General features: G+C 39.4%; 1 protein-coding gene across 1 annotated transcript in view; it reads right to left on the reverse strand.

The window, feature by feature from the left end:
- Window positions 1–25,466, reverse strand: part of LOC139742901 (E3 ubiquitin-protein ligase SMURF2-like) — a 78,878-nt gene that overhangs the window by 19,146 nt on the left and 34,266 nt on the right. The window contains exons 4-5 of the mRNA XM_071653410.1: window positions 14,766–14,899; window positions 11,352–11,532 (exon numbers count right to left, since the gene is read on the reverse strand). Coding sequence (XP_071509511.1) covers window positions 11,352–11,532; window positions 14,766–14,899 — 315 coding nt within the window. The remainder of the gene's footprint in view (window positions 1–11,351; window positions 11,533–14,765; window positions 14,900–25,466) is intronic.

Here is a 25,466-nt window from a genome sequence, read left to right on the forward strand (position 1 = left end):
GGAGTAACGAACCCTAAGAGTAAGAAAAGTGCAACTGTTTTTTGGGCAGTTTTATTCCAAATTTCACTGGCAAAACGTTCGAAATGACGCACTGATTTCGTTTTGAAATTTACGGACATTTTTCTTTATTCAATTTTCGGTTAACGAACCTTCAGAATAAAGAATCTATTGTTATTTCATCATTACTACTTCCGTCGGAATAACAGACCCTTATAGAGTACGAAAACACGCTGTTTTGTGCCGTCGTTTTATTCCGAAATTTCACTGACAGAAACGTTTGAAATAACAAAACTGATTTCGTTGTGAAATGAACGGACATTTTTTCTTAATCATTTTTTGGATTAACGAACCTTCAGAATAGGGAATCTAGCATTATTTTATCATTAATCTGTCGGAGTAACGAACCCTCAGAGTAAGAAAACTGCAACTGAGTGTTTTGGGGCAGTCGTTTTATTCCCAAATTTCACTGGCAAAACGTTTGAAATGACGCACTGATTTCGTTTTGAAATTTACGGACATTTTTCTTTATTCAATTTTCGGTTAACGAACCTTCAGAATAAAGAATCTACAAGTTATTATTTCATCATTACTACTTCTGTCGGAATAACAGACCCTTAGAGTACGAAAACACGCTGTTTTGTGCCGTCGTTTTATTCCGAAATTTCACTGGCAGAACGTTCGAAATAACAAAACTGATTTCGTCGTGAAATGAACGGACATTTTTTCTTAATCATTTTTGGATTAACGAACCTTCAGAATAAAGAATCTAGCATCATTTTATCATTAATCTGTCGGAGTAACGAAAAAAAAAAATGAATCTTGGTGGCGATAACTGATGCTGGTGTAGAGAAAAACAAAGACAGCTCGCTCAAAAGATGCTTCCTTCTTTCAGTTTATTTTCTCCCCAGTCATTCCTATCGTTCTCCTCCCATGAACCCCTGCCATGCAGGGACGATGAACAAAACAAAATGTTACCGATGCTGCAATGAAAAAAAAGAAGAAGAAAGAAACACGTCCTCAAAGCAAATTATCTACACTTTTCAAGTTGAACAAATTGATGTTCGTAATGAAGAATAAAAAAAAAACACGACCTCAAGCAGTGGGGAAACTTGATATCATGGCTTGTGGAAATTTCCATGAAATTTCCACGAAAGCCAGGTGTCAGATAAAGAATCTCGCGCGTACTGCCACCTTGCTTCAGTGGTCGTAAACAGCATGTACATAGCATGTAAACCAACTGGGAACATTGATGAATGATCATCATTTATTTTCTGCCCGTGAAGGCCCCCTAACCCACCTTTTAACAAACCCAAGCCAGAAGCGCGTGGAGCATTACGTATACGTTGAACTTGAAAGACCATCATGACAGAATTACTATAAATTTCGGCCCGGAGAAGGAAAATGGAATATTCACGAATGACGTTTACAAATCCATAGAAATTGAAAAGGCTAAAATGGAACGCATGGCTTTTAGATTTAAAAAAAAAATAACCCACTGAAACTACCAAAACCTAAATAACAATTTGCATTTGCTTACTCCATCGCAAGTTCTTTTTTCTTTTCTTTTTTTAACGAAAAATGGAGTTAATTTTCTCTCTGCGGCAATGCTTTGAACGCATCTAATTTTGCGTCATTGCCGATGGCCAGCTTCCTAAAGAATTGATACGAATCCTTTCACATATACGAAACAAAGTCTAAAGATCCTGGATCCTGGCGGTGAATTTCGTTGGTATTATAAATCCTGCTCACTATCAAAATTTAATCATCTGTTCATTGCGCCATTTTACCAACCAACTGTTCCTGAAAATTTCATCCTAATCTGTTCCCAAATTTTGACTTATTTTGCGAAAAAAGAGACAGACAGGCAGACAAACTAACAAACAAACCAAAGCAGCCAAAACAAAAAATACAACCTTTGGCGGAGGGGGGCATGCATTTCATATCGTTTGTTTTTGTGTAACCCGACAACAAGCGTGACAACAAGCGAGCACGTGTCAGCCTTTCTCAGCCTCCTTCGGCCTCCAACCCTCTCTTTCCGTCCTCTCTCTCCCTCTCACAATACACTGTACCGTTGTACACGCACAGGCGGCTGTAAGTGGCCGGCTGGGTGCTTGTGCATGTGTGTGTGGATCCCAAATCAGAGCGCATGTGAGTGAGCAAGTGTGTGATGTGGTGTGTATCAGCAGGGAGGTGAGACCTCCCTGGTATCAGCTAGTACGTCGCTCTGTTGAGCCGCGTTGTTGTGATAGGTGCGATGACTGCATGGGTAAATTTTTGCACTTGTATAAGTATGTAAACTGCTGCTGCTTTCAACATCTAGCTTCCTTTCTAGCCAGATAATAAAGACTGAAAAAGGCGAGAAATTGGTCCGAACTTAGCTCTACAAGCAAGTTACCCTTGTCGGCAAGTTCACGCGTGGTGTTACCCTTGTCGGCAAGTTTTAGCCTTGTCGGCAATTGCTTCTTCAAACCGCACGCTTGTAGGGGCCGACAAGGGTGATATACGCTGGCGAGATCCCTGAGATGGAGTCAAAATTTGATCTGAATGGTAAATGACTACTCAGACACCATACTGAATATGTTGAGGCTACACATTGTACATGTAGATATGTATTAAAACTAGGAATATTTTTATTTTGTTCAAAAAACAAAGACATACACAATGAGTAATGAGTAAAACAGTAATGAGATGTCAGAAGTTTGTTCTGAAAGTAAACATCTCATCTCAAGCTTTCATGTGATTTCAATATATGCAAGGTATACCTTTCTATGAACTGCAAATTTGGGTCTGTACAGCCAAAGACCTACCAGACGTTTTTCTTCCTTTCTGTGCAGCCTGTAAATATTCATACTACTCATTTGAAGCTTTGTTAAAAAAATAACAACAACAAAGGCTTTTGGAAATGTGTTTTGATAGTGGGTATTTAAACATGTTCCAATCATGGAAAGATTATAAATGCAACTCATCAGCTGAGCAGCATCTCATCCTCTATGCAAGAGCTTTTTGGATGAGATAAATATCACAGCATTCGTGTCCTTACCTTAAAGGACAAGTTCACCTTCATAGACATGAGGGTTGAGTGAATGCAGCAATATTAGTAGAACACATCAGTGAGAGTTTGAGCAAAATCGGACAATCCGTTAAAAAGTTATGAATTTTTGAAGTTTCTGCTCAGTCACGGCTGGATGAAAAGACTACTATAGCTTGTGATGTCACATGAGTACAACGATATAAAGAAAGAATAAAGAAAATTCAACATATTTCCATTTTTCTAGCATAACAAAAGAACACTTGACTTCTCTCTTTCAGAAGGTAGGGGAAATAATATTACCCTTAACATACGTCAGTTGCAAGTCGAAGAACTGTGTACTTTATTCAAAAAGTAAAGTTTTGTGAAATTCTCTTTTTATTTTCCTTATATAGTTGTACGCGTGTGACATCATACACTGTAGTAGTCTTCTCTTCCAGCAGTGACTGCACAGATACTTAAAATATTCGTAACTTTTGAACGGATTGTCCAATTTTCCTCAAACTTTCACTGATGTGATCTACTAATATTGCTGCTTTCTCTCAATCCTTATGTATATGAAGGTGAACTTGTCCTTTAATGCTTAGTATTTGTGAGATAATTGCTGTGTTGTATTAAGATTTTAATTCGTAAATTTTCTCACTAGAAAGGCATAAAAATGCACGGAGAATGATGTGTGCCAGCCCATGTTCAGGTAACAGAGATTCAGATAAGCGGTTGCTGGATAACCGAGGTCACGCTGTACTTTCTCTTTTTAATGGTCCTCATCAGCATTGTGCTTGACAACATCTCAAACACAATGACTGAAGCATATGGCAGGCTGCGACCCAAGGAGTGGGGATGGAGACAAGCTCGTACGTTGGAAGGGGAAATATTACATCATTCGGCAGGGTGAGACTTTTGATTGAATTCTGAGAAAGAGTTCCGGCCGGACGGGATAAGGAGCTGTCTAGACAGGCTGACTTCTAGGCCACTGACTTAATCACTAAAGATGAACATGGGTGCATGGTAACTCAGATACATTATTTACTCCTGAGAATATGTTACCACACAGGGCATATGGGAAGTATTGTCTTTGGTGGTACGGAAGGCAGGGGAACAGAGGTGACTGATGCTACTAAAATCATTTACTGCTTTACGGTGGAGCCACATCAAGATCCTGATTACCATGTACTGTCGCATTAAAATGAAACAAAAAAGGCATTTTCCTTTTCTATATAAATGTGGAGAAGGCACTCATAATTAGTTGGTGACTTAAAACAGTAAGGAACTCCCCTCTGAAAAAGCCCTTACTTCGAGCAAAAACACTAAATTTGAGGAGTTGCTGGTTGGCTTCATTTTATCATGCTTTATCTTCATACTAATGATCTCATAATGACTACAGCTTTTTCTTTTTAACTACGTGTATCGAAGCACAAAACTTGTTTATATCAAGACAGAGTACATAAACTTGAAGCAAGAGACACTTCCTACTACACGGAGAGACAGGAAACTCTTCGCAAATATGACTGAAACTAAAATCCCAGCAAATCAATCATTTGTGGATTCTGCCAGGCTCTCTGTCTCCACAAAGCTGGAGATCCATCACTTATTTGGCGACAACAAGCAAACGATGGATTAAAAGTTATGAAGGAAGCTAATGACACTATGAAAGCAATAAAATAACAGATGTAAACAGCAGGAAATATCGTGACACTACGATAACAATAAAAGCTGCACAAACTTTGCATCGACCATCCCACAATTCAAGCAAATTACTTTCACAAAGACATGATTCCTTCCTGAGTTTGAATATTTCAAGACAATTTTCAGTCTGCATTGCAGTCACTAAAAACAAAGTGGTTAACCAAGCACAAGACCTGCATGTGTGGTCCCTTGTGGAATCCAACACAGACAAAACAAAATAAAGGCAAAATTACAATACTGCCATATAACTGGCATGGACAACTACAAGGTTTTAGATGAGCACTACCAATATAACAGGTCTATATTTCATCTCAACATTAGTGGAGCCAGGAAAGCTAAAACAGAAATCTCATTGTGAACACCTTATTACATGCTTCCTTCCTGCATGGAGACAAATATACTCATGTCAAGCTAACAGAGTAAAATTAGTACATACAGCAGAACTTCTCATTGAAAATGATAATGCCCTAATTAGATTAGTGCCACACAATAATTGTAGTGAAGTCACATGAAGTAGGAAATGAACTCTTTAATTATGATAGCATATGATAGGTATTTTCTAGCCTTGACAGAAAACCAATAAGATAGTGAGCTTATGAAATAAAACAAAACAAAACAAAACAAAACAAAAACACTCTCACAACATTCCCAACTACAAATTGAAATAAATTCTACCAAATTACAGTTCATAAACCAGAGAGAAATCAAAGCCATAGCACTTAAGATATAACTAGATAGATGAATACAGGAGATAAACTTGGAGGGGGGGGGGGGGGGGGAGGGTAACAATTAAGATACAAAAATCTTTTAGATGTTTGATCTTAATCTCCTATGAGTCCTATTCTGCATTTGTATTTAGGCCATATGCTATAGTGCACTGTCACTTAAGCACCTTGGTAAAGTGGATAGAGCATTACACATTACTCATTGTTACCATCAACAATAAACTTCAAATACGGATGGAATACGAACGGGGGAGCAGACAAGGAGACAGATTGTACTAGGTTAGGGCGATAGATCATTACATCCGTTGGACAAAACTAGAATATTTCTTACAAATAATGAGGAAAGAGTGTTTTTATCATGTGACAGGCATGAAGATGAACAATCCCTAAACATTGTTATTAGCAATAACCAACTAATCTATCTGATATTTGCTGATTTTGCACTGTCTTAAACTTCTGTAGGGCCTTTCTCACTGTGGACTGGATTATGGGGAATACCCTTTGGGGGAAAAAAAAGGGGGAAAAGTGCATTCAACCCTTGAGACACTGTCTGACTTACAAGCACCCTCAGTAAAAGTGAATAACAATTTAGACTCTAATTGACCTTGACACATTGGCTGAGCAAATTCAGAGCATTACTAATGGACCTATTTTGTCACCGCAATCTAGGAAGTCAGCATTAAAGGTTGCACATTGTTTGGAGCATTCATCAGAGTCAGACGAACAAGTCTTGCTGAACATTTCAGATATGATGTAATGCAGAAATTGTGCTGGACATCCAGCGAATTCAATCTGTGCAAGTGTGCAACCTATGTAACTGACTGTTCTTTACCATGCGAGGTAGAAGAAAATATATTTGGTATCAAATCTACACACACTTTCTCCCACTACCCACTATACTGCATGCCCACCATGAGCCTCTTTATGAATCATGAAATATGATCTTTGTGAATATGAAATCAAGTCAGGCTGAAACAAGTAATAAAGATAGTCATAGGTTTGTCATGCCCCTCTTCCACAGAGTTTTTTGCCAATTGGTCACTCATTGAAAGCATAGTCTTTTTGTGTGTGTGTTCAGGTCACCCTCTGAAGTGTCTCATATCAGAGTCCAATGTATCTGATTTGTGTTGGTCGACTATCAGGTCAGTGCCAAACGCATCGGGTATGATCCAACGAGGCAAGATTCTCTGATGAAGGAACTTATGCTCAGAGCTTAGTTCACCATTGGACGTCATTACCAGTCACAAGTCAAGTCAGTGTCAGACAAATGTTGAGTCAATCTGATGTGTCAGATTTGTGTTATGCGGCTATCTGGCGTGTCCAGCTGACGTCCTATGACAGTCTGTTGAGTGTCCAATGAGTAACAGTCATCAGACTGGGCAACTTGGGACCAGGTCCTACAGCCTTTTTGGCAATGATATCACCATTGATAAGCCTCCGTGGAAGTCTCCAGAGCTTGTCAGCTAATATTTCATCGGAACCTACAGGAAAGCTGAAATTTTTGCATCTTGGGAATCAGGTGAGCTTCTGAAGGTCAGCGGAACAGGGGCATCCGGTATAAGAATGTTTTCTGCACTCTTCCATCTTGACTGCTTCACGCTAAAGCCAAGAATTTGTGCCACAGAAAAATTTCATTGTTCTGACATACAAGCACTTCGGGGGGGGGGGGGGGGGGGGGGGGGGGGGGAAGAAAAGAAAATGTATTTGGAAGTTTCAAGCTGTTCATGAGTTTTCTTAAAGCGACCAAACCAGTTGTACCATCTGATGCATGACTCTGATGTACAGCATTACTTATGTTGTTGATCAAGTGCAGCGTGAATAAATTAAATATCTCACACTTAAACTTGTGGAGGCGGCGTGGTATAATGGTTTCGACAGTCAAACCACAACCAGGGAGGTTGTGGGTTTGGAATCCAATCAAGGACTGTCATATTTGTCCTTCATCAAGACAATTAGCCCCCTCTACCCAGGAGTATAAATCGGCACCTGTTTGGAGAAGGGCAATTACTGGTAGATGATTTTTCCAGAGAGCCATGATAGGCAGTAAGGAACGAAACCTGACCCAGAGATTGTGTCCTGCGCAGTGCGAATGCTGTACTAAAAATTGTATAACACAGGTAATCACCTACAGCTGTACGTCGTGCCCTTTAAAACATCATAAAATGTTATGAAATTGTCAGTTATACACAGCAGATATAAAGAAGCATGTTTACCCTTCAGTATCATCTGCGTTATTTTGATATTGGGTGTCAATGCCAGCCTGTAAAACCACCCTTCTAAAGTGATACACTTTTGCAAAGAATGCAAAACACACTACCTCTTTAATATACTTGCTACTCAAAATATGCAAATAATCATAGTAACATTAATTAGCGCCATGATATCCCAGACTAATCCATCAGGTAACGTCGCCTCTGATGGCGGAGAGGCAGAAACCACACACATTTCTCTGGTTTAAGGCAGGATGCAAAGATGAGTAATAATTAACATGCTCTCTTGCATGCACTGACAAAAAGTAAACCTCACCACACATGTTATTGCAATGCTACAGTTCCAGGAAAGGCATGTGCAAATTATCTCATCAAAAAGTGTGTTTAATATTTACAAGCCTATCTTTGTGAATACATTTCACTCTATTAAATCTAAAGCCATCAACGTTTGATAACACCTAACCAAAGAAAGCCATAAAGTCATAATACCATATCATTTGGAAAATACGACTGTACCGCACTTGTTCTTGGCCAAAACAAGCCATTATTGTACCCAGTTTTGAGGCCAACATCCCTGGGTTAGTTCCAACAATCACTAGTGACCTGAAAAAGGTCTGAAATATCTACAGCTTCTCTACAGATGGATTTATATCTTGGTAGAACCTCACACCCTCATGCCTAATATATCTAATCCAATCTATGGCGGCAACAACTTGTGGAGGCGTTTGCTCATCACCCGACAAATTCTCTGCAGCTATACATGAATGACTGACACTCCGAAGGTCAATCGAGTCACGCCTCGTCCTATCAGTGCCATGCTTCATTGAAGGGGAGTGATCAATGATTTAACCGCTTGTACAAGCTATGATACAAAATTACCTTGGCAACAGGTGAAGAAATCTATTAACACTTCTGGTGTTTTTCTTCTATATTGGTTCAAAGATTGCAATCAATTTATCATCATGTCAATAACACTCTCAGTATAGGTAATTTTCCAAATCCTTGTTTTTTGTTTTCCAGTTGGGCTGAAAAAAAAAAATGTAAGAACTTGGGTGATCATATACCCCCTGCAAGTCCAGGCTCTTCTTAGTTTGCTAAACCTCAAGGCACATTTCTGATGGAACATTGAACCATCGCAGGTCATCAAACCAAGAGCTTTGGTCATGAAGTGTTGATAAAGAAGGCCTTAGTCATGTCTTATCAGAGATTTGTAACAGTATGAAAAACAATATTTTAGCTGTCCGAAACATAAATGTGCAGAAAAATATTTCTTGTAATTCTGACTACATTGCAAATTGTTGCTGTCAGAATTGTAGAACATCTAATTCATAGCCTGTTATTTGCTTGCTGTTAATTTCAGTTCACATGTCAGCAGATTTTACAACCCTATTCCTATGATGGACAGAAGTCATTTCAGATGATCATAAAACACACTTACATGAAAAGACTCTTAGGCCCGAATTCACGAAGGTGGTACAATTGAAACCATGGTTTAAACCATGGACAAAGATCATAGTTTTTTATGGGGCGTCAAGTGTCGGATGGCCTATTTCGTCGACGAAATGACTGATTTCGTAACAAAATAGGCCATGCGACATTTGGCGCCCTTAAAAAAATACAGTCTTTTAAACCATGGTTTCAAGTGTACCACCTTCGTGAATTCGGGCCATAGAATCTACTATAAATGTCAGCTGGTCTTAGGCTCACTATTAATGTAACAACATTCAAAAGCCTACAATTCAACATGCAAAGATTGACTTTGAAGATTAAGTCTCGCAATAAATTTTATAAGAGAAAAAAAAGGAAATATTTGAAATCAAAAATAATTCCACGGAGGAGTATACAAATATGTCACACATCTTGACAACACAGCTCGTATTTGGATACTTCTGCAATGCGTGGCTTTTACATTCAGCTTGGCAAATTCTAATGACTTATCCACTTGATGGCAATTTGTTCCCACTCTCATGTATTCTCAGTAGAATCCAAGGCCATGTGCACCCAAGTGCTGAACAGTCTGACACATAAATTAAACATTCCTTGTCATCTCTGTACATACATGAGCAAACTCTCTCCATATGTACCCTTGATCAACAGTCCTATTTGACGGACACGGCGTCTCCGCCTGTCAAACACGTTTACATGAAGACTCCATCACTGAATGCGAGGGAAAGGTGTGTTCCTGTAATCAGACAGTAAATTCTTCCTGTTCATCTTAAAGTGAGAGAGGAGTGTTAGTACAGGCTACACTGCAAAGCGTCTTCTCTGTCTTAATGACTTGTTCAAGATATTACCCATGTGATTTACTGTATGATGGTGGGGTGGGGGATTGAGGGTTGGGAGAGAAGTAGTGTGCTAAGATTATCTTCCACACATTTCAAGTGTAAACACATCATCTGCCCACATGATGTTAATTATCCTGAGAATCCTCACAATTCAATGGCATTCTTTTCCCCCCAATGAAGAGAGCAAGACATCATGAAACAGATTGTCCTAAGGTAAACGTAATCCGAAATGATGATAACAACCGTCTGGACTGGCTTGTAAAAACTTCCAGGAAAGTCCAATGCCACTTGGATGCTCTGTCAATAAATTTAAACACACTTTCTCACAGAGTTTCTCATAAAGTGGCAAAGGCCTGGGGCTTAGTTGTAGTGTAACAAGTAAGAAGGGGGAAAAATTACTCTGGAAGAATGGGAGTTGCTTTTTTACATAATGTATCCCACGAAAACACAAATCACATAGAGTACAGAACGTAAAATGTTCATGTATTACGCTTTGATGGCTAACAATGCACTGTACCACACAAACCCAGAAGCTAACAGCCACTTGGTATGAAATGGGACAAAAGTTGGGTCTTGTGGTCTTGGTCATTAATATCAGGTCTGCTTGGGTTATTCTACTCCATACAGCACTACCAAATGTAGTGGTAGATACTTTATAAAAGTTTTTAATCATCATGATCACTTTAAGGCTATTCATGCAGTGATGTGCTGTTGTGGCTTAGTGGTGTAGACCACTGACTAGTAATCTTGAGGTTCCTGGTTCAACTCCCCTGCCTGCAGTGGTTGTACCCCTAGGCTAGCTCTATCTTCATTGCTTGGGTCTTCTGAGGGGACTTGCAGCCATCAGTGCTGTGGTTGCTTGCTTAAAACCATTCAAGTGCTTCCTCAGTGGTCACATAAAACTAATCATTATTCAATATCTAAATCCAAATCAATTGATATCTGGCATAAGTCTGTCAATGCTGGCACAAAGACTGACGGTTCTACCCACGTCCATGCTCCCTCTTCTGTTGATGAGGAAAGTGGCAGAGATTTGGGGAATTGAGGGAGAGGTTTCTGGCATTCTTTTACAATTTAACCCTTTAACTGCCTCGTAACTGCATATCACTCGCTGTGAAGTGCAACTGGTCTGGAATATCGATGTACCAGTGTCAGCTAATACTTCAAGAGTCTTCTACTTACCATGTAGCCATGAACATTATCTGGGCACCAAGAAACATAGTACTGGTAGATGCCTGACTTATTCAGGGACACGCCAGCCATGACTCTCTCACCAGCCGTTGTTACAAGTGATGCACACAAGCTACACTACCCTGCTTGTGCAATAGGCCTGGGTGCATGAAACTGAGCAGCTTCATTGACCAGGAAAACACAAAGAAATCCATGACACTCTCAAAAAATGTCTGGAGGTTCTTACCCGTCCGGTAACTCGTTGGGATCTGACGGGAGCATGGGAAGAGGGTTGATGTTGCGCGAGTCGACCACCGCCCCACTGGCGGAGGAGCCCACCCGGTCCCGCGACGTCAGGCTGATGACAATCTGGCCACGAATGTTGTCACCATCCTCGGGTTTGTGTTTGCATAGATCAAGTCTCTGGTCTGTGAATAAGAAAGATTACACATTGATACACACACTGTGTTTGATCACAAGGTAAGTGGCTCAAATTCACCCATACAGCAGCTTTAAATGCACCATCTTTATTAAGTACTCTGACGAAAACATATCCTAAGAGCTAATACATCATACATTTCTGTCCTGCCTAATTTTGAAAGAGCTTACGTGCTAAAGTTGGCATTTTTTCTCAAACCATTTCAGTCGTGCCTTCATGTAGGCCTAATTGAAACTTCATTTCCTACATTTGTTTGCTATTGCTATAGTATACCATGCAATCAGATGAATAATAAATGGGATTTCTAAAAGATTTTTTTCTTCCTAGTATATCGAACAGATTATACATTCTTTCTTAATTACTAAGAATGCACATTTTCTTCAAGAGATAGAAGCCAGTGCAAGTCTATGCTCAATATGCTATTTTTACACAACAGGTGACCTTGCTCTAGTCCCTTGTACAGGCTCTTCCTAAGCGATGCAGTTTGACACCAATGCAAAATTAATGACCCCCTCCCCTTTCCCTGCCTACCACAATCATGACACAGTACATAGGCCGACAGGAAGTACTAGGTGTTTCAGAAAACATTTCCCACTTTTGATACTTAATAATTCATAAACTATATGTCAGATAACACTGTCATTGATATGAGTGATAGCTGAATAGTGTACAATTTTGCTGAAGGTGGTTTAGATATGAAAACATAAATCAGTTTCATGAAATCTATGATTAATTTCACAGTTAGGTTCCAGATTTTGCCCTATTTTCAACCCTCTGTACAAAACTTTCACTTTGCACAGGGGTCAATGGGTGTGTATCTGAGTGTGTGGTTAACAACCTGACAATGGTCCTGAACAATGGCCAGGGTTTGAATGCTTCATTATTAATTCATGAAAAATTCCACTCTCACAACTAGTCTTTATTCAGCCTCTGGCAGTATCTGAGTAAAGTCAAACGGCTGCCGATACCGTCGTTGAGTGGTCTCCCTACTTCTGAAAAACGAAATTACAATGAATACCTTCTGTTCTGTCGTAAACATGGTGACAGGAAGCAAAGAAAATCAATCAGAGTATACACTTGTGTATATGGAGCCTTAAATAAATCTACTCTGTAGCAAATCACCCTGATGAAAAATGCTGCTGAACTCTTCACCAAAAATGATCTCTTTTATCGAAAAAGCGACAAATTTGTCAGACTATTAGTAGACAGTTGTATTAAAATGAAGAACTTTAGATCATTTATGCTTATTTACATCCCAGATTTCGTGATAATGTGAAGCAAAATCTGAAAAAGATTGCCAGCTGGAATAAAATGTGGTGTTTGCAAGCACATGGAAGCATGTGCTTTAAAGTACTTTTTCCATGTGCATGCATTTCACCCTTAACCATGCATGAATTCAGACTAGCAGTGCCCAGGGCAATCCACATGAATTATTGATTAAGCATTCATGTGCCTGGGAGCGCGAGACTGACGCCTAGTCAACAGGTGGTTCAGGCATGTCCATTGTTCAGGGCCATTGTCAGCACACACTCACATACACATCATTGGTTCCTGTGCAAATTCATTTTTGTGCAGAGGATTAAAATTTGACCAAAATCTGAAACCTTACTACGAAATCAATTTTAGATTTAATGAAACTGATTTATGCTTTCACATCCAAATTACTTTCAACAAAATTGTACACTTTTCAGCTATTATTCATATCAATGACACTTTTATCGGATGAATAGTTTTTGGACTATTAATGATCAAAAGTGGGAAATGTTTTTTGAAACACCTAGTATGGAGACCCTTCACATCAAATATAGAAACTAAGTGATGTAATGCATCCTTCTTATGACAAACTGGTTGCAGAGTAAGTGCCAGCCCACTGGGTTTATCTGGTCAGACTTTTTCTTGGCACGCTTCAGGCAACGCGCTAACGTCTCTTCACGACAAACTTTTCTCTATGGATGACATGCACAATGGCTTCACCAATGTGAAGATGGAAGGAAATTGACCTGCTCTGGGTGTGTTTCGGCACTCTTGCAAGAATAGAGTTAAAGGGATTGTATAGTATTGGTGGAGATGAGAATTGGGCTTTTAACTTTTTGTGAGATACCAAGAAACTGAAATAGTACAGAGCATACCACTTTAAAAGAAATTCAAAGTTTATTTGACGAATCGGTTTTGGAATCGCTGAGACATCCAAAAACAAAGTAAAACGAAGCAATCCTAATAAAAGATGGGTCCCGCTTTTTATCAGGAATGCTTTTTGGATATCTCAACCATTTTAAAACCGATTTTCATCAAATAAATGTTGGATCCCTCTCGGAATTATATGCTCTTTCCTATTTCATGAGAGGTTTCTCATCTAACCAAAAAATATTAGAAACCTGAAATTATGTCTCAACCAAAACTATACCCTCCCTTTAATAATAGTGATAATGCTCTCCTAATTCAGCATCACATGACTGGAAAGGCTGCCAACTGTTTGATATTTAACCCACCTCTCCTTAGTATAGATGATTTCAGCTTTAATCTAAAAGACAAGGGAAGGTACTGTAAAAGTGGTTTCTTTCGCGTACAGAAACTTCCGCGGTTTCCATCGGTGCCGACTTTTTCGCGTGTGTTTAAATTCACGGTTGGCAAAATCTGTGAATTCACAGTTGGCAAAAAACTGTTTTATTTTGCACATGAAAAACCAAACTATAATCCAAATATTGTTTTATTTATCAAATAGAAATTAAAATTTAACGCAGGCTTACCTAAAATCCTGTCTCTCGAGAACTTTATAACATGCTTGTACCTATTGCGCGGTACGCTGTGTGGGTTTTGTTGACCATCAATACTCTCAATGCGCGGAATCTTTGTGCGTGCATGTGCGCAATAGCGTTGTAACAAGCAGCGAGTTCAAAACATTTTCGCGTGATGTTAAATTCGCGGTTCAACCTCAAAGTGCGAAAATAAAACCACCGCGAAAGAAACCACTTTTACAGTAGTAGCCATAATTTCAATTCTCGACAATGGTCGGAACTTTGCGCCCCTCCCAAACATCCCCTCCCATTCCTCGATCTTCAAGCCCTTTCGCAGTCCCCCCCCCCCTTACCCCCAGCTCTAACCCACTCCCAATTGATTCCCCCCAGCGGGCTGGGTGAGCCGCAGCGGATGACGCCACGTATGCCATGCCAGTGGTTCCTGCCCCCGGATGGAGCAAGCAAGGCAGACGAGGGATTAACTTACATCCTGTGTCTTTGAGTCGCTGGATGGCGTGCGCCAGTATTTTGACGCAGCCCAGAAAGCCGGCACCCTGCTTCTTGTGGATCTTCCGGTGGTTCCACACGCTCAGCGTGATGCTGTCATTCAGGCTGAGAAATCTGAAGCAGTGAAAACAAAGGATAAGAGAAACATAGATCAGGAAATACCCATCTCTTGTCTACATTAAAGGTATCAGTTCTCTTCACAAATCATCTCCTCCTTTCAATCTCACTTATCAGAATATTGGATTATGTATGAAAATATCATTCACAAAAACATCTATACTTTTATTGATATCTATTTATCATTTTGTGTATGAGGAGAAAGAGAACTTCCTGAATGTGATTCTTTGACACCTACAGGCATTTTGCATTTACTTGCAACATGATTTATCTTTCACACAAATAATTCTTATCATAATTTGAGTAGTACTACATCATTCCATTCACTTTCAGCTACAATAATCAAGTACTTTGACAACAAACCATTTATAAAAATGAACTGGAAAAAAAAAACATGAAAAAATGAAATAACAATCCACATCTGACAAATGTATGACCTGTTTATCAAGATGTATTGAGGTGAAATATTCACATTGATCTACAGCCAAAAGAGTTCTTACAGTCCTAGTTTAATCTATGGGGAGTTATTATACAGCAAGATATTTTCACAGCATGAAATTTTGGTGAATTGGAGCCGACAGCCTTTTTCGCCAGCATAAAATTTTCATGTGTTGTCACTGGCATTCAACGCATAGTGTAGACAAAGACTTTCATGTGCATTTTAATTCATGAATCTTAGCTCTTGCGAAAATCATGAAATTAAAATGTATGCGAACATTCCTTTATTTACAGTAGGCCTATATGGAAAATGTTCTCGAGCTTTTCATGATTGAAAATATGCCAGATGACAAATCCATAAAATTGATTTTATATGTAATAAACAGTGTGTTTAAATGTGTATTACAGTATCTATTGAAGGAATGCATGTTATTATCAAGCCTGTTTTTTTCTGTGCTCGAATTCCAGAGTACATAGCGTATAATCAAGTGTAATCCACACAAGCGAGGGTCAAATGTCAAGTCTTCATTTTTTATTCTCAAAATGATAATGGTCCCATATTGTCGAATTGAAGTCTAGTTTCTGCGATATAGACAAAATATCACATTGTTTTATACGGTAGACCTACTGGCTGCGATTTCTTTACCCATTTGTTTTACTGGATCCACATATTTCCTACCACAGAAGCCGATTTATTGGGCTAATGCATGCTAATGGCACATGGTTGACAAATTTGCTTCAGATTAAAGAATGACAGAGCCAGGTGGAGGAGCAGTGTAATAGAATTGTTGATGGACCGCGCGGGTCAGGCATCGGTCACTTCACAATTGACCACATCCCATCCCTCCAGAGAGAAGACTCAACTCCTGACCCGCCTCGCCTCGCCTTGCACAGACACCAAGAATTGAGAATTGATCGCCATCTCTCCTGTCAGCTAGCCAGCGGGGCACGCATGACGGTGAGGGTGTGAAATTGTTGGTGACACAGAGAGTGGTGGCAAGTTATGGAGGGCAAAGTGAGTTTTATGGGGCTAGCAAGTGGCGCTGCTAGATACATTACGGTGGCAGGCGGCTGGCCACAGAGATTGAAACAGAAAGCTTTACAGCTTGCCTGAATGTCTAGTGGGATAGCCTCATACCAGACCTGTGGACCCCATACTCTTGCATTGCCTATTCAGTTCAAAAGTTTAATATCAAATGCATAATTCTCTGCAGTCTCTATAATATTTTTAACCTTGGTGGGCTCCACAAAGACTTCCCATGGGGCTGATTGTGGCCCCTTTTATGAGTTCTTAAATATACATTTCCGATTAGAGCAAACCTTTTAGAAAGCAGGGATCTCCTGTGAAAAGTTTATAATTTCACTCAAAGTGAGAACAGATGGGAAAACTATTCTTCCCCACATATGTTCATATCATACTATCATCCATCTTTTAATACAGCAAACAAGACACACTGAAAGAAATGTATACTTGTACAGTGTACATATTTGTACCAGTGTATAATATCTTTTAGATCCACCTTTAAAAATCTCTATCAAGTTTGCATACTGGTACGTAAACAGAAGTGCTGTTGTTGTCAAAGCAATCTCATTAATACCTGCAATAGAGCGCATAACTTCTCTACGGCACGGAGCATGGGTACAAAGGAGAGATTCTTGTTTCTTTTTAATCTCTAACACCTCCTTGAATGGAGTAAACTACAAATCATTAACAATGTAACATAGTCACACTGACAACCAAACACAAGTTTAAGGACAAGTTCACCTTTAGAGACATGTGGACTGAGTGAATGCAGCAATATTAATAGAACACATCAGCAATAGTTTGAGGAAAATCGGACAATCCGTTCAAAAGTTATGAATTTTTGTAGTTTCTGCCTAGTCACTGCTGGATGAGAAGACTACTACACCTTGTGATGTCACATAATGTGTACAACGATATAAAGAAAGTATTGAAGGAAAATTCAAGATATTTTCACTTTTCTCGCATAACAAAAGAACGCTTGACTTCCCTCTTTCAGAAAGCAGGGGGAATAATATCACCCTTACCATACGCCGGTGACAAGTTGAGAAAATGTGCACCTTTTTCAAAAAGTACAATTTTGTGAAATTCTCTTTATATTTTCCTTATATCGTTTTACGCATGTGACATCATACACTCTAGTAGTCTTCTCATACAGCAGTGACTATGCAGATACTTTAAAAATTCATAACTTTTGAACGGATTGTCCAATTTCCCCCAAACTTTCACTGATGTGCTCTACAAATATTGCTGCATTCACTCAATCCACATGTATATGAAGGTGGACTTGTCCTTTAAGTAATACATTGCTATGACATCACTGTGAAATATTTGTCCTGTCCGATACTTCCAATACTGATTTTTCCAATAAACATCAGCTTCGGTAGAAAGTGCATGTCAACCTTTAATCTTGAGTGAAAGTCAGACAAATTCTAATCAACTTGTTTTTTGATGTGGAAAAAATTTTTGACAAACAATAACATTACATAATTTGATAATCACATGACCATACATTCCAGTTTCTTAAGTGAAGATAATAAGAATAACTGTTAAGCCTATCACTGTCAAATACATACAAATGACCTCTATATTGCCCTTCTTAACTCTATCACATACCCTTATTTTTGCAGCATATAATAGCCTTTATTTCCTCTTTGACTGGTTTAGTCATGTCTGAACGCAGTGAATTCTTTTTTTATCGGTCTCTTTTTATCTCTGTCCCCACTCCTCCGATATAAGTTGTCTCTCCCACTTTCACACAAGAAAATACAAGATGAAATATGACATTACTCTGGGCAATTTGTCCAGCTTTCCGCCGCCCGGGCACTTGGCCCAGACAGGCTAGCAAGAGTTTTCAGAGGCAGGGCACAGATTTTGCCACGCTTTCCTGTATTGATTTCTTAATGGCTCGACATGTCCTCTTACGCATCAATGCTAGCCACATAGGCATGCCCCCTGTCTAGACCAGAGGCGAGGGCGCAAGCCCCTGGGTTAATTGGCCCTACAGACAGAGGGGACCCAGGACAAAACCACTCTTCCCTAGGTACCAGGACAGATTAGACCTCATCAAGGACAGCAGCGGCTGAGCGGAGAAACCTAATTCTCACAAGATATACTTTTTGAGAACATCAAATGAAAACTTTTAGCAAAGCCCAGGGTCCTGTTTCATAAAACTTGTTATCAGTGACAACTGCTACATTTCTGTGACAAATATGCTCTTAGCCAATCAGATGCAAGGATTTCAGTAGCTTATAACAACTATGACAACTTGTCACGTACAACAAGTTTTATGAAATGGGGCCCCGGGCATACATGTAATGAAAATGCACCTTTACTGCCTCACATCAAATGTCTTGTTTGGTTTTTTTTAACCTCAATCTTGAACCTCCATGGATTTGCAAGGTGTCTGTCTCTTTTATTAGCTGCATACAGCTGTTAAGTCATCTTCCATCAGAATGTATGTGCCTGTTCAACCACATTACATTATAAAGTATACATGACTGACTCGCCAAAGGAGGGATTTCTACCCCGCCCTGAAATCCTACGGTCTTTATGTAGCTGTATTGACTGTGTAGTGCGCAGACTAGGAAGTAGGCCTACATTCATCACTCAATATACAACTTAATTAAGGGCATTTAACAGTCTGCAATCATAGTCTATAGCCATGTGATGGGACATACAATTGTAGTGGTTTTTCTTGGTCAAATGTTGGTAAGTTACTGGTACTTCTTATTTCTATACGCTTGGAATGAACTGTACATATAATACACTTGGAATGGACTGTATACAGAGAACTGTTATGCTGTCAATTTTGTGGTTTTATTTTCCAAAACTCCGTATATTTTTTAAATGAAATAAACAACTCGCAAAGATATTGCCTAACGTAACACAATGCACTCTATAGAGAGTAACACAATGCACTCTATAGAGAGTATCAAAGTGCGATGTAATAGCCATTGAAACTGTTTTTAAACAGCTTCACCTGGCTCCAGTGTTTAAAGCCCAATGCCCAGTATGCCCACTGTGTGACCTGAGCCTGCGAGCTGGTGCAAGCTGTATGGGGCACCTAGTGTCCCATGGCCTACTTTATTGCAAAATCAGTCATTTCATAATGAGATGTTGTCATTTCATAATGACATGACATTTCGTCGACGAAATGATCATTTCATTTCGTTAACAAAGTGGTCATTTCATCGACGAAATGACTGACGAAATGACTGATTTCGTAATGAAGTAGGCCATGTGACACTTGCCGCCCCATATGGTTGCAACCCATGCTATTTAACAAGATACTGTAACATAATCACTTTACTCTATTATTTCCAAGGAGGGAAATCACAAACTTTTCTCCTGAAAAAAAGATAAATTTCTCATTCTATCGACATGGTTCTTCAGCAAGAATTCAACCAACCATGATATTGTCAAAATTACATTGTACAAGTCCCCCAATTTGGGAAACATCATTGTCGTAAGACATATGGCTCATACAGTATATGCATTAGAGTAACAGTGCCGGGATTACATAGTAAAAATTTGACACCACTTTGTGCATTCCTCCACCACAATGAAGTGATTGAGCTTATGCTTTCCCAGACAATAATGTGCAACTGTATTTGAGGAAATAGCTTCAAATTAAGCTGAAACATTCAAGAAATACTGGCATAGCTGGTATGTAGAGGTCAAAGAACTTCTTCACTGTCTGGTCCATGCATTATCCATACAAATAATGTGTACAGGAGATTTAAAAAAAAAAATAAGAGAGAAAAAGAAAAATACAATGTATATTGAGCTCTCTGCTACATGTAGCTTGTTGTATGTCTTACTACAAGGTTGAGTAATATATCAGATTTATATTTCATCCATCCAATATTCCTTCTCTGACCTGCCTTTGATTTTACGCCTCCTTATTCATCAATCACGGGATATATGATGGACATAATGAAATCACAATACAAGTGTCATCCTTGAATTAACACTCGCTCAAAAGATATGGTCAATCTAAAGCCAAAACAAAGCAAAAAAAAGAAGCAATCTTGAAAGCCGTGCATCCATTGCCCCCCCCCCCCCCCCCCCCCACCACTACCACCACCTTATAAATTCACAAATCTTTCCTCCCTCAGTAGGCCATGATAACTGTTGGCATACAATTTGCAGCAACATTCGTTCTCCTGTTGCATTCCTTGTGACTTCTTCTACCCCCTCTCTGTCTTTTCTCTCCTCTCCTCCACTCATCTTGCCCCTGGAGCCTCCACTCGCTGCCCCCTCCCTAATTAGTCTCACCCCAGACAGTATGCCCAGCCTCCTCATTTAGGCTTGGCTTAGTGGACAAGATTCCCCTTTTCCTGAATTGGTTCCTGAATGGCTCATCGCTGATAAACCCAATTTAGCATCTTTCTCATCTCTTTCTCTTCTTCTCTCTCCCTCTTTCTATCTAGAAATCAAAAAGAAGAAGAAAAAAAAAGCTAGAACTTTGAGCAGCTGGGCTGGAAAGTCGCGTTCACACGCAGCTCTTCCGAGACGTGCAACTAATTATGTCCCAACAAGATTGCGTCGACAATTAAAAACGGTCAGATTTGATTTTACGGCAGGCATCAAGACGTTTTTCATTTAGTCTGTGTGTCTGTATGTCTGTCTGCCTCCTCCATCTCTCTCTCTCTCTCTCTCTCTCTCTCTCTCTCATCTCCATTGTCACATCCTTAATGTGTAAGACCTGCAAAGACTGATAAATTCTGAATCTGTAAATGAACAGAACGACATCAGTCTGTAGTAGCACACCCCGCTTGCGCTGTCATTAATTACATTGCCAAGCTTCGCATCTGTGTGTGTGTGTGTGTGTGTGTGTTTGTATGCGTGTGTGCAGTCAGGATTGGCTCCTGGGAAATCAATGGCTGGCAGAGTTTAAGGCATGCTCAACCCTCAAACAGATGGTCCTCGGAGCCGTAAAATCACCCACAGCAATCACAGAAATGCACGCGACCTGAATGTACATTTGTAAGAGATTAGCAATTACGGCATTTCCAATTACCTCCTGTTTGATTGCAAAAACTTTAAATCACCTGATGGCTGCCCATGGGGAAATTGCATGCAAGTTTCTGTCATGCATGGAATTTTCCAAGCTCAGACTATTTTCATCCATAACTGATCTCGAGAAGGAAAAAGGTGGTTAAGGACCTTTCCAACATCTTATAAAATGCTTCCATGAAACAAATCGAGATAATCAAAATGGGAAAAAAAACAACATTCAACTATGTATAATAAAACCCAAGAATGACAACAATGAAAAAAACATAAACCAACATCTCATTGCACAATAGTAACCTTCAATACTGTAAAACCAGAAATGTTCCTGTGCATTTTAATCATGTGAGTTTTGTAAGAGCCACAATTTGCGAAATTAAAATGCACACTAAAGATTTTGTCTACACGATATGCACTGAATGCCAGTGGCAATTCGCGAAAACTCCATGCCACAAAAATTTCTTGCTTGACAGTATATAATGCAGTGGTAGCAATGACCAGTTAGCTCACATGATTTAATGTTAAACTGACCCGAGTTACTGTACATATACAGGATCTACAATGTATCTCTCCTCAATTCCTCTATGATGAAAGTGTCGCTAACTTCAAATTTTACCCCAAAACATTTGAACTTTATTTCAAACTTCATCCCAAAATATTCAATGACTGTTGGAAGGCGTTGCTCAAAGAATGTCAAAGATATCCTACCATTACTTTTCTTATTAAAATGATACATATTCGATTCCTTCTTGAAAGCAAATCAAAATTGAGTCATATTGAGGTCTCTTTGGAGGACAAAACAAATGTCCATGCAAGTAGATAGAGTGCCAAACTCAATGTCTTACTCATATTCAAACCCAATGAAACATTGTCATTTTATCTTCTTCTATTTAAATTTGTGGTCAAAACACTTGTAATCTCTTGCTTTCAGTCCATCAACCTCAAGCAAATCATTTTTCTGGGGAAGAGAAATTCTCACACTTGTTACTCATCGTTGTAAGAAGCAGTTGCAATAAGAAAAGAGTAAACACCCTTTAACAGACTCAAGTACAAATGCTACACGAATACATTTCTACTGCTTTTGTTATTTTCGTATGAGGCAACAGCACAGGTGACATCCAATACGTTTAAAATATCGAACTTTGCCGACAAATCTGTAGGATTCCTTCTGTCAAACTTAGCAAGCTCTGCCTGGAAGCATACTTGTTCAATTTTACTGTTGCACAGATTCAGGATTTCTCAGTTCATCTCTTCCATTGTTCTTGAGCTGTGGATTAAATGACACTAAACTGCTCCCTTTGCATCTAAAGCCCTGTGTTAACAGACCTTACTGGGACATCGGGACAACGTCTGGAGAATAAAATTCCTCTAAAATCCCAATAAAACCGAAGGAGAGAGCAAGGGGCTCCATTTTAATGGACGCACATCAAAAATCTTACCTGGGTAGGTTTCTATGAAGGGGGTGTGTCCACTGATGCGACTACCACACCTACTGGTCAGCGCCACCTATTGTTCTAGATTATGCACATACAATCACTGATCTCAACTACATAGAGTTGCATTCTAATAGAAGGGTTGTCAGGGTAGTATTATGGTAATGTCAGGGTAATGATAGGCTAGAATATGACATAAGTTACACCATGGCAATGCCTGAGCAACATCTTGCAGGGACCATTTTAATCAAAAGGGTGAAAAAAGATTACCCTGACGTTACCTGGACCTTGCCACAGTAACTCTAGTTTGAAAGGCTCTGTTACAGTGGGGCTTCACTTTGTGAATTTGGCACACTATAAATTTCCAGTTTCATTCTCCTTCAACAAGAGACTTACTTTTCACATTATAGGATCTACAATTCAAAGGGGCATTCCAGATCATTTTCATAATTTCACATCATGTAATAAGTACATAAATCGACAGCTCCATGTATAAATTTGTGGAAATCATTGTGGTCCTTGAGCAGAGAAACCAATACTCTGAAAATCTTAAACAAATTACACTGAACAATGTTGATGACATACTGTAGGAGCCTCACATATTTCAGAACTCATCATTCTGCATCAATTTGCCCGCACATGTAACACCAGCTTCCGATATCAGATTCAATAAGATAAAATATGTCTATGGGCATGAACAAGGAAATAAATTTCATTAATTGATATTTGAAGTACCAGTAGATAGAGTATATCAGATTTCCCTTGCATGCGCATCAAAGGTAGATGTCTGACTGCAAAAATAAAATATCTACAATCACTTTTTCATCCTACATAAAGAACAAAGACAAATTAACTCACTCTGTGAAATCACAGATGGTATGAGTAATGATATAGCACCTGCCAGCATACACTTCAGCACATAGTGTAATAGCTATTTAAAAGCAACACCAGAACTTCGCTCACCAGACAAACTTCTTAATATGATAAACTTTTCCAGCCATCACCATCCAAAGACTACCCCGCCACTCATTTCATTTATCTCAATATCATTATCAGTAACTTACATGTATAACTTTACACCCACTACCACAATACCGACTCAAATCATATTGCCCCAGCATCGCTTCGTAGATGACACATTATATGATATCTGAAGAATACATAACAGAGGGAAAGCTGTTCAAATGTAATCCATCTTTAAAACCCTCATGAAAAGCGGGTCAACCATTTGATGCAGGCTGGTGCCAACGGTCCACTGATTAATCACACTCCGCTGCGTATTATGTGTGAACACACCCCCACTCCGTCTCGCAGCCCAGCCCTCTCTCCTCGTAAGGAAATCCAATAGGGAAATGCTGTTAGCCCACACTTCCTGTGCGGCCCGTTCAGACCCTGCGCTGACGTCTGGCCAGGAATCGTGTTCCGCAGCACCCCACACATAAACATTCCAACCAGACGCTGAGATCTACATCTTCAAGCTTGACTAAAAAGGAGCCATGTCTGGAACTGACCCGTGGGATACCAGCTACTATACAAATTGTACACTAGTCACTCTCATTTCTACCACAATCATTAGAGCTCTACGATCTCTCTATGCTGTTAAATTTCTCTTCTCAAATACGTCATTCAGTTTGGCAGGCTAAAATGATGAATTATGATGAAAGTGATAATCAAGTTTTCTTTCTTGGTATTTAAAGAAAGGGCAAGTTTTGTCTCCCCCTCTTGCCATCTAGAATGAAAAGCATAAAAGGGATTCTGTATGACCCGACAATATCTTTGATATGCCGACTTCAAAACAAGTTTTATGACACAGACAATGGGGACAGCATATGTCTTGAAATGTGAAACAAAATATAGGTAAAATTAGAAGAAAATGAATTGGTAACTGATCTCCTTTATAGGATGGTGGCAAGTCTCAGTGACTAAACTTTTGTATAGCAGAAGAGTGATGATGACATTAATTAAATGTATTTCTATGGGGGGGTTCTCACAATGGATTTTCACATTCATTTCATTGCTCTGAGCCTTGTCCAACAGAAGAACGAAAATGGCTGCTTAAAAATCTATGCTTCATGTCAGAAGACACACACCACAGGTCAGATGCAGAGATGCATCAAAACATGGAAAAAATCTTTTACACTTGTTACATTGCCATTTGTGTTGTCTTCTGACCAAGCTCATTCTGGGCATATGATGCCTTGACACTGGGAGAGAGTATATGAAACAATGGCTGACAGTGTGAGACAAGAAGAGACAAAGAGAGACAACACAAAACTAGATTTGTCGTCTGTGGGACACGATACATACATGGTATAAGTTTGAACTTGATAGGCATAGCACTTTCTGAGCTAACCTCTGCACAATTTTTGGGGAGAAATAAAGAAAGAAGAAGAAGAAAGAATCCGTACAGATACAGAAGGTGATCCGAGAGGATACTCGGATCACCTAACAAGACATTCATACTGTGACAAAACCACAGGGGATCTTTTTGTCACAGTCTTTGACACCAAAGATGAAGGTGAAAGTCCAATGATACTTCACAACCAGGGGTGTCATCTCCCTGCCAAACCAAAGGCATGCACCATCTGCAGAGGTTTTTTTAATCATTTTGCTCAGTTTTAGCACAAAGTTGCAAACTAAATTATCTTGGTGA

This window comes from Diadema antillarum, unplaced genomic scaffold (genome assembly GCF_040938485.1).
Source record: "Diadema antillarum isolate AM-2024a unplaced genomic scaffold, OU_Dant_1.0 seq00001036_RagTag, whole genome shotgun sequence".
NCBI lineage: Eukaryota > Metazoa > Echinodermata > Echinoidea > Diadematoida > Diadematidae > Diadema > Diadema antillarum.